Source organism: Oncorhynchus mykiss, chromosome 7 (assembly GCF_013265735.2).
Source record: "Oncorhynchus mykiss isolate Arlee chromosome 7, USDA_OmykA_1.1, whole genome shotgun sequence".
NCBI classification, from domain to species: Eukaryota; Metazoa; Chordata; class Actinopteri; order Salmoniformes; family Salmonidae; genus Oncorhynchus; species Oncorhynchus mykiss.
The window spans coordinates 22,407,076-22,417,846 of NC_048571.1; the positions used below are offsets into that span (position 1 = coordinate 22,407,076).

Below are 10,771 nucleotides of genomic sequence, written 5' to 3' on the forward strand. Positions count from 1 at the left end.
TCTTTTGATTTTCTCATGATGTCAAGCAAAGAGGCACTAAGTTTGAAGGTAGGCCTTGAAATACATCCACAAGTACACCTTCAATTGACTCAAATGGTGTCAATTAGCCTTCTAAAGCCATGACATCATTGTCTGGAATTTTCCAAGCTGTTTAAAGGCACAGTCAACTTAGTATGTAGACTTCTGACCCACTGGAATTGTGATTCAATAAGTCAAATAATCTGTCTGTAAACAATTGTTGGAAAAATTACTTGCACAATGTAGATAGATGTCCTAACCGACATGCCAAAACTATAGTTTGTTAACAAGAAATTTGTGGAGTGGTTGAAAAACAAGTTTTAATGACTCCAACCATAAGTGTATGTAAACTTCCGACTTCAACTGTATTTAGGCATAGAAGAGTGTTAATGTTGTTTGTATGTTTTGTGCTCTGTACACAGTGGAGTTTCTGTTCCTGCACCTGTGTTCCCTGAAGTCGGTACGGCAGTTTGTCCACAGGTTTAAAGCCAGGGCTCTACCACTTCACGTCCTTGTCAACAATGGTACTTATACACCAAACAACCTCGTTATTCAATATACCACAACATTCACCTTTTAAAGGGAATCACAGCGTAGTTATTTCATCTGAAAAATCTTAGCCTCCTGTCTCCGGGTCCTCGGAGGCCTCTGAAATGGCACCCTATTCCTTTTAGCGCACCACTTTTAACCAGAGCACTATGAGGTAGTGCTCTGCTATAGGAATATGGTGCCATTTCAGGCGAAGCCCTATTGGGTAGTCCTCCGTGGCAGTTTGTTTGAACAAAATAGCTTTTATTGAGAGAAGGTCTTTGGAGACTCCGGTACTGACTGGCTTGGGGGGCTCCATGCTGTGGTAGCAGTCAGCCACTCTCTGCTCACAAACGGGCTGAATTAATAATTCACCAGTCTGCAAGATTCTCTCAGCAGCTAACATCACTTATCACACCCGGCTGATGGATAATGGATGGTAGATGCCGAAGGAAGGACGTAGTGCAGACGTTAGTGCCACCCCATTTAGAGAGTAATGATAGGGAAAGGTCATCGCTACACAGACCCCGGATGTGTCCCAAACAGCACCTTATTCTCTGTATAGTGTGCTACTTTCGACCAGGACCCGTAGGGCTCTGGTCAAAAGTTCTGCACTAGATACGGAATAGGGTGCCGTTTGGCACGTAGGCTCCTATAGCATTCTGATTTCCCTGAATTCCCCCCGTCAGTAGAGTTGTCGTCACGCCGTGAGTTCTCTCTGTCTATGCCCTATGCTTTAGTAAGCAAAGCAAGGCCTAATGCCACCTTGTGTCTCTTTCACTTTCGACGTCTAATTGCGTGTCGAATAGTGTTATTGACAAACGAATCGTTGTAATCTCCATTACCATGTAGTCAATGGTGTTTAAGTTCGAGTAATGAGCCGTTTCAGTCTGCATTAGGGGAAGGTGTCTGCTTGAGAGACCATAGACTGATAGACTGATCTGCAGACAGGTCTTGTTGACCATCGTCTGCAAGTGTTATAGCACACAAAGAGGTGTGGCGTCTATAGTGTTTTTAATAATAACTTATTAAGAATATATGCCACGTATCCAGAGGAATTTAGGCCTACACAAATAAAAAATGTATGCCCTCACTGTACTGTATGTCTTACAGTGAGTACACACTTTAAGCATGTGTACCATGTGTGATCTCTTCAAGAATCAAACCCACGGCCTTAGCAGTACCATGTATTTCTCCTTTCACAATCACTCAACAGAAGTGTCAGTTACAGTATATCAGCATAGACGGCTGTTATATCTTGTCGCCATATCGATTTAATATTTCTAGGGTGTTTTTTCTAGCCGCTATGCTTCTGCCTCTGCATTGCATTGCTCTTTGGGGTTTTAGCCTGGGTATCTGTAAAGCACTTTGATTGAAATGTCATATTGCTTGTCCTTCGTAGCCGGTGTCATGCTGGTTCCCGAAGGAACGGCCGAGGAGGGTTTCGAGCTGCACTTTGGTCTGAACTATCTAGGACACTTCCTGTTGACAAACCTCCTCCTGGACAAACTGAAGAGGTCTGGGAGACACGACGCCTGCTCCCGCGTCGTCACCATGTCCTCCGCCACACACTACGTTGGAAGACTCGATATGGAAGACCTACAGGGCAGGTAGGGGACCAGGACCTGCGTCTGTATTCATGATCCCAGCACTCCTACCCTGAGACGCTTCATGAATACAGACCCAGATTATTTGGTATATGGCTTCCAACATTGTTCTCAGGTGTCAATTGATTGCTGAAATTGAATCAATCTGTTAAGGTTTTCTTGAGGTGAAGGAGAGTCGGACCAAAATGCAGCGTGGTATTCTTGATACATGTTTAATGACGACGAAAAAACTAACAATACAAAAACGTAACGTGAAAACCTATACAGCCTATCTGGTGCAAACTAACACAGAGACAGGAACAATCACCCACGAAACACTCAAAGAATATGGCTGCCTAAATATGGTTCCCAATCAGAGACAACGATAAACACCTGCCTCTGATTGAGAACCACTCCAGACAGCCATAGACTAAGCTAGAAAACCCCACTAAGCCACAATCCCAATACCTACGAAAAACCCAAAGACAAAACACACCACTTACAAAACCCATGTCACACCCTGGCCTAACCAAAATAATAAAGAAAACACAGAATACTAAGACCAGGGCGTGACACAATCTCTCGAAATCAAAATCCCGACGTGGTATTGTCATCTCTTTGGTATTAGTCATGGTTGATGGACAATCAAGTAGCACATTTAAAACCATTACCACTGTGGTAGTAGTGTTTATCTGGTGGCTACGGGTGAATGTCATTCTCAATTCAAGATACAAGCTATATCCAATGAATCTCATTGGCCGACAAAGCCTCTTGATTCCCCTGACCTTTTTTTCCCATAACCTTTTTTTCCCATAACCTTTTTTGATACTCGTAAAATATTTTACCTCAATAAAAACGCTAACATTTCTTTAAATGTTCTTACCAGGACAACATTATTAGTTTTGATGACAGATAGTGTTGTGTGATAAACCATTATTATACAGTCTGTTTTGAGAGGCTCCTTGCCTCAAGGGCAGAACAGCGGTGTCTCTCTCTTTCTCGCCTGCGAATTTAGATGTGACAGATGGCTTCGTCACATCTGGGAGAAATGAGTGGATGATGCTGCTGGCTACAAGGGCTAGCTGCAACGGTGCCATCTAGAAACAATCTCACACTGTAAGGAAAAGAAACGGGGACACACACACACACACACGTTATAGATTGGGTATTTCACAGTCCGATGCTCTTATGACCTTCACAGTGCGTTTGTACAGAGAGGTTGCTTTGCTTTTGAACAGTGTTTAAGGTGTTAACAATAAGTCCATCTATTCAGTACAGTACAGACACTGTATAATAGACATTGGGTTTAGTCATGCAGATAGCTTAGTAGGGGGCATTGGATTGAGAACAACAAGGCTGTAGACAACATGCTGAATAAGTACGTTATGTATGTTAATTCGCTTAGGTTTTTTTGGACAAACTAAACTGCCAAATTATCGTATTATAAAGCATGGCTTAACCCGAGATAAAGGGTCTCTCGTCCTCTCCCTCTTTCTCCATTTCTCTCCCCATCCCTCTCTCTCCCTCCCTCCAGGTCCTGCTACAGTGCGCATGGTGCGTACTCTCAGAGTAAACTGGCTCTGGTTCTCTTCACGTACCATCTGCAGGAGAAGATAACAGCAGGAGGGTTCCCAGTAACATCCAACGCAGTAGACCCAGGCATGGTGGACACTGACCTGTACAACAACCTCTGCATTCCAGCCCAGGCAGCCAAGAAACCTGTTGCCAAAATGCTGTTTAGGGTAAAGTAGAATCTTAATCTAGATGACCATTTGAATATTTAAAGGCCACCCAAGGGTTAGGAACCTGAGGGGGAAAAATGCATCAAATACACTGTAGATATGGGCCACATTCCATCTCAAAACTAACAACAGTGTCATAGTGTTTCACCTAACTGTCTTATACTTCCCTATAGGTTGACAGTTCTATAAGACTGTTAAGGGTACGGTAAACGACCTTTACAATTACTTTGGAATTTGGCATACTTGAGGAGAAAATGCACCGAAGATAGATATGGTAATTAGGTGAAGCTTCTACGCTTGACCAATGCTTAACAGCGGTGATTGATGTGAATACTAATAAGGTGCAACACATGTGGAATGGTCCAGGCTTTTACTGCTCAGGCTTCATAATGACTTTTTCTGTTGATCATATTGCCGTGGAATCCCTGTGTTTTAAAAAGGTTTATAATTGCATTCTTGGGGTTCTGAGATAGTAAAAGCATGTGAATTATAGTCGCATCAAAGGGTGTGTTAAATGGGGTGGTCAATTTATTCCGAACCACAGGTGAGTGAGAGGCACAGGAGGTTGGTGGCACCGTAATTGCGGAGGACGGGCTCGTGGTAATGACTGTAGCGTAATAGGTGGAATGGGATCAAATGCATCAAACATGGTTTACAGGTGCTTTTAATGCCATGTGTTTGATGCCATTCCATTCCAGCAGCCTCCACTGGTGAGAGGGTGTGTGTATTCATGAAAACTACATCGCAATTTGTGAGAAACGTGCAAATAATCCCCATTATAATTAGCAATTTAGGATTTTTCGTCATGAATCTTGTTCTGAAGGCAGCTCTGCAGAGTCGTCACTAGCTGGCACAAAATCATCAAATCATTTAAAACCTAATGCCTAACCCTAACCTTAAATTAAGAACAAAAATGTACTTTTTGTTTTCATGAATTTTTACAATAAATCCAATTTTGGCTTTGCAACTTTGCAAAATCGCTCAGTTCTGCCTTTAAGACAAGACTCGTCCCAATAAACGTCAACCTGCTTATAAAATTTAGCGGCAAACAACAAATTAGCTGCAAGCAAAATGCATGTGGCAGTAATGGTAATTTAGTTTATTTCCTAGTTATTTAAATCACCCTTGAATCTGCTTCTAAAACGTCACATTGCATGTTCACAGATTCATTCTGTATTATGGCATTCTAATAGGGACAATGTAGACAATTTTGCTTTTTTGCCTGAATAGATTTAGATGACTGTCCTTTTTAACACAGAGAAATGTGCTGGGAAATTAAGCTAGTTGGGCTTTAAGAGTTTAAAAAAAATATACAGTATTTCAAGGGTGACAATATAAAGATAGCCTGCAAAACATCTGGATTTCATTTCCTCAATACTCATATTCCACAAAGATAGTGAGTTGATATTGTCAGACATTGATATTTATCTCCGTCATAATTTCCTTTTTGGAGGCTTTTATCTTGGACCTGGGGTCTAGCGCCGAATCGTATTTCATTATCTGTCTGATTGTTCGGGTTTTGTGTGTTTGGAAAGATGTCTCATATCCACTGAGGTTTGGATTGCCAAGTATTGCAGCATTTAGTATTGCAGCACTTGTTTGGCCAACTAACTGCAGTATGGATGGCAGCTATGTGATGCCGACTGGCCACAGATGGTTGCTCAATCCTTTGTCCATATTACAAGTGATGATCACCCTAAGAAATATGGACCTGCATGAAATATTGTTTCGTTCGATGTTCGTCACTTTTCCTTTCTCTACAAGTATTTATTTTATAAGTGAGACGTATGTGTGCTGTCTAAGGCGAATATTCGTTTTATATACACATTTCTGGACTGTTGACGTATTTTATTAGGGGCTATTTCATATCTGCTGTTTGGAAATCAAGCCGGCCTGTCTGCCAGTGTCTTCATTCACATTTTCCATTCAAGGGACATTCCATTCAAGTCCCCATTAGCAAAGACACTCACTCACACTCTATGTGTTGTTGATTGTGTTTGTGTGTTTAAAAAAGGGACGTGAATTCAGATTCCCACGGGCAGCGAGTGTAGTGTTTAAAAGCTCTGTGTTGGCGTTTGTTTCTCCTCCAGTGCAGTGGGCCCATTTAGGAGCCGCCATATGCGCCTTATATAAGCTCCTGGCTTTCCAGAGCAGTAGGCATGGCCTGCAATAGATCAGTCTGGCTCTGCTTCCTCCTCTCTAACCTCCTCCACTTAACCTGCCTGCTGCTGCCCGGCCTGCTGCACATCACTCACCACAGGCTGCTGCTGCCAGACAGACGTGTTAGTTCACCTGAGAGCTCACAGACGCCTTAGATTGCTGTAACAACTGTTTGTCATATATCTAAATAGCCTAATTCTAATCTCGTCCGCCCAGCCGCCTCTCCAGCAATTGGGGACAAGGTGTAACTAACTGAAGCTGCTTAGCAATTCAGCTGTGAAATGTATTTTACATTGTGAAAATGGAACAGGGGACACCATCCTGTTTATGAAAGCGTTGATGTTGCCGGTTCGAATGATTGATAGAACTGGGCTTCAGTTTACAATTTTGAAAATGGAACAGAGGACCACTATGTTTCTGAAGAACAAGCCTGTCCCTGCCTGTCCATTCTTTTTTAAAGTGTTATTTCTGTGTCATCTCCAGACCCCAGCCGAGGGAGCGTCTACATCTATCCTGGCTGCCACTGCGTCGCAGCTGGAGGGGGTCGGAGGCTGCTACTTCTATAACGGGGAGAGAACTGAATCCGCTGACATTACTTACGATCACAACGTGAGGGCTGAGCTGTAGCAACAGAGCTGTGCGCTGGTTGGTCTTCGGGAGTCCTAGAGGAGGAACCAGGAACCATGATCTTAGAAGTATGCCAAGATCAGTGGCATGACACCTCCCTCCAGCGTCAACAACAACCAAGCTGCGTCCCAATTCTCAAGCCTTCCCTTCGGCCCCAAGTGTGCACTTGTTCCCTTCCCTTCATGGATTTAAAAGCACTGGTATAGGAAATATGGTGCAACTCCTTCTAGCCTAGGCTGACACCAATCCAATGCTTTTAAATTCATGGGGAGGAGAGCACAAGTGCATATTTTAGTAGTGTCGGGATACAGCCCAAGTCAGCCCCAGCCAGCACTACATACAGCGACAGCCTGTGGACTTAGGCTTCCTGATTACTTAGCAACATCTAGCTACAGCACAAACCTTGGTTGTGTTGCCTCTACAGTAACTGTCCTCTCTTGACCTCTGTCCTCATAGTACTGCGTAACACACCAGCAATGGAATCGACTCTTCAGCATTTCATATCTTCTAACATAGCTCCTCCTCCGCAACAACAGTTCTGAAGACACCCATTCTACCATGCGACAAGCTCTATTAAACACATGCTGAACTGCACATTGAGTGATGGAATTGATGTTTTTTATATTGCAATACAAGTTCTGCTGCCAAATGTATTAAGCTTTGGTCTGTAGCTCCCTCTTCTGGAATCGCAGATAACAAAACATTGAAGAACACAAAGAACAACATCGGAGCTACTAATATCTCTTCGAAACAGACCCATCTTTTTTTCTGTCTAAAATTGGACCCCCTGTCCATTCTTTTTCTCGTACTTGGACTCCCATCAGGGGCGGACTGGCCATCTGGCATTTCGGGTAAATGCCAGATGGGCTGGTCCATTTTTATCCTAGTGGGCCTGTGTAAATCTTTTTTTTTAAACAAAATGCTCATTATCTGGCTAATAATGGGGGCCAAAAGGGAAAAAAATTATGTTGTGTTAGAATAATGCCAGAGGCCATTTCTGGTCCTAGTCCACCCCTGACTCCCATCAAGGACTGGACCAAATATCTGTAGATGTACTGCCTCATAGCTGTGATCAAAAATATCATATCAAATATGCTTTGGTGAAGGGCTAACAATGACCACCATGAGACTCAAACTTGGTTAGCCTTATTCCCGCTTAATTTGCACTTGCCTCATTTAATGCGTGTGTCCAATCCTTGTTGTTGTCGTCATCCAGGAAAAAAACTGACAACGAGCTTCCTCATAGTACAGTAGATGCCTTTGCCTTGTTTGACTTACTGTGCCCAGAGGGGATGTTCTGCCCTGCTATCTCCACTTCACTGTGACTGATGTGAAATGTTGTCGTGATTTTTGATGTCTCTGTGGCATACTGTGATGACAAAATGATGCTTATCTTTAAGTGTTCTGAAACAGTAATAACATGTTAATGGTTGGTGGATCGTATTTTCAGACACGCCATTCTCAGTCTTAGATTCTGAATCTTTAAATTACTGTAAGTGATTCTCATGATAAGAGGTCTCTAGTGTGGAGAGTTCTAACTTGGGCGCTGCCTGTAATTTGTGCTCGTGTTCGATGGCTGCTGGAATCACAAACACTTGCTATGACATCTTTTTTAATTGCGATGGTTAATAGGGACTGCACATCTTCATTTATCTAACTTCTTCTAGGTGTCTACAATCCATTGTAGGTGTGCGTGTCGAAATTCTCATACAGGATATCGTCGACGTTTTGTCTTAGGTGTTTTGTGTTCAAGTACTGTATGTGTGTATGCATGCCTAAGCAGTGTACGGTTCAGTTCTGTACATGCCCCAAGACAACAGTTATTCAATAACAACAGTGCCAATACTTACATGCTCTTTAGAATACTAATGTGGAAGGTTTGAAGAGAAGAGGACTCTCTTCCAAGCTTCCATCTGCTTTTGTTATGATACAACACGTGTTATGAGTCTAATGCTGGATAAAAGGCAGACATAAGAGACACCAAATGAAAATCAAATTGTATTTGTCACATGCGCCGAATACGACAGGACCTTACTGCGAAATGCTTACTTACAAGCCCTTAACCAACCATGCCGTTTTAAGAAAATACCAACAACAACAAAAAAGTAAGAGAAGAATAACAAATAATAAACAGCGTAAACATTAGATATAATACATCCAAGGTGTAAACATTTCAGTAGGACATTTTCATCTGAAGTCATTCGGTTGTCCATTGTATTACCACAATCACTGTGAACGATGCCTTGTTTTCCAAGTTTTCTTTAGTTGTACTGTACTAATTAATTAAGTAGTTATTAATTTGAGTTTCAAGTCATTGAGTGATTCTTAGATGTGACTGTGTTGTCCTCACTCATGTCATAGAGAAGGATGTCCACATTGGACACAAATCTAAATAAAAATCTATTGTAAATTAATTGCTATCCCCGATTTGTTTTTACCTTGTATCTCAAATCTACTATGTGCAGTAATGCATGATGATTGACGAAATTGTATTATAATTTTCAACATATTGACAATAGTGTGTGTGTGGGGGGGGGGTGTCTTGTTCAAGTCAAACACAGGCACTGTCAGAATGATGGGAGATGATTCATTCAAGGACATTCATTGTGTGTAAAGGTAAGTAAGAAGGATCCAATTACTCTCATAACCACGGGGACTCTCTCTCTCTCTCTCTCTGTCTCTGTGTGTGTGTGTGTGACAGGCCATGACATTTATTATGTTACTGTGTGGAAGTAATACCCCTACAGCTTGCAAGCAGGGCATCAGTCTTTTCGAAGCATCTGACAAACCAATCTGTTATTCTTCAGACTCGCCCGTCATACCTAATGTGTGTCAAAGAGGACGGCTTAGAACACTGTGCTCTTCAGGCACCATGAGTAGAGTAGGCCACACACACACACACACACACACGTTGGGGAATCCAATGTTTTATTCACGAGTTACACAAGGATTTTTACCACGTCTCTGTCTCCATATTATTACTGAGATTGGGTAAGGCTCTTCTATAAATCCATGCTGAGAGAGGAGAGTCATATCAGTGTGAATCTATAAACTATACTGGGTCGGCCTCAGCAGCACAGCCATGTCTCAATCGCCAGAGGATAAAGAGTCAATTATTTGGTCTTTGTGTTTTTCTTTTTCTTCCTCTCTTTATTTTTAAGAAGAAAGAATTGCATCAGGTCTGAGCAAAAAGGAAGTCATTGTGATCCCATGCATGTGTTACGGAGAAGACGCTTCGACCCGTAGCTCTGCATCAGGTTGCTTCCTTTCCTAGCGCTTTTATTTTGCATCAGTACAATTTATTACAGTCTCAAGCAGACAGCTAAAGATTTAGAGCCACAAGATCCCTAACCCAGTGTTCAGATGTGTTTCTATGTTTATGTGTGCTATGTGATATATAGTGAATACTGAATAGTATTCCATTGACTGTAGTGATTTGGGGGAAGTCAGCCGTCTCTAGTTATATATGCAAAAGACATCCTCTTGTTCTGTCACAGGGTGGTGCAGGGGAGCTGTAGACGAGCACTTATCGCCTTGTTCCCTGCGGTCGTTCCAGCAGACCTGATAGTCAGCGTAGATAAGACCGGGTCCTGGGACACCTCAGCTAGGTAATAGCTCCATGTGGTCCCGCGGGTTGTGGGTTCAAGTCCCGCAGGGATTATACACATACAGTATGTGGCATGTATCTGAATAACGATAATATGAAACTAATTCACAGAGACCAGTCGTTTGGCCCTAAAGATTGTCTGCTAGTTAACTACTTAGCAGTCACAGAGTTAACTTGCCTCTGTGAACTGTACTGTAGAAGAGTAGAAGTCCTTAAAAAGTAAAAAGGGGGGGAGGGGGGTAAGTGACAGGGTTTAGGCACTGGGGGCTTGTTAGCATTAGCAATGTAGCCGGTGCCACAGGGAAGCACATCTGGCTCTGTCAGCTTCACTCATACAGCATGGTTGAAATAGCTGCCAACTCCAGAGTATTATGTGGCGGAAAGACGGATGTTTATTAAGAAGGACGTTATTTTCTTATTTCACTTTTGGTGTAGGGCTAGAGTTGAGGGTTAGGATTAAACCGAGATGTGGACACGAAGCTAGCGTTAGTGTTAAACCAGGA

The 10,771-nt window shown here is 42.5% G+C and overlaps 1 protein-coding gene across 4 annotated transcripts in view; it reads left to right on the plus strand.

The window, feature by feature from the left end:
- The window catches only part of LOC118936317 (dehydrogenase/reductase SDR family member on chromosome X-like), a 30,281-nt gene extending 21,206 nt beyond the window's left edge, over nt 1-9,075 (plus strand). For 3 of the 4 annotated variants that reach the window (XM_036983001.1, XM_021608840.2, XM_036983002.1), the window contains exons 4-7: nt 441-542; nt 1,949-2,156; nt 3,667-3,874; nt 6,518-9,075. In XM_036983001.1, coding sequence (XP_036838896.1) covers nt 441-542; nt 1,949-2,156; nt 3,667-3,874; nt 6,518-6,661 — 662 coding nt within the window. In that variant the 3' untranslated portion in view covers nt 6,662-9,075. Of the gene's footprint in view, nt 1-440; nt 543-1,948; nt 3,249-3,666; nt 3,875-6,517 lie in introns of those variants that run through there. The other variant, XR_005052551.1, reaches the window with a different exon arrangement.
- Nucleotides 9,076-10,771: the final 1,696 nt, after the last annotated feature.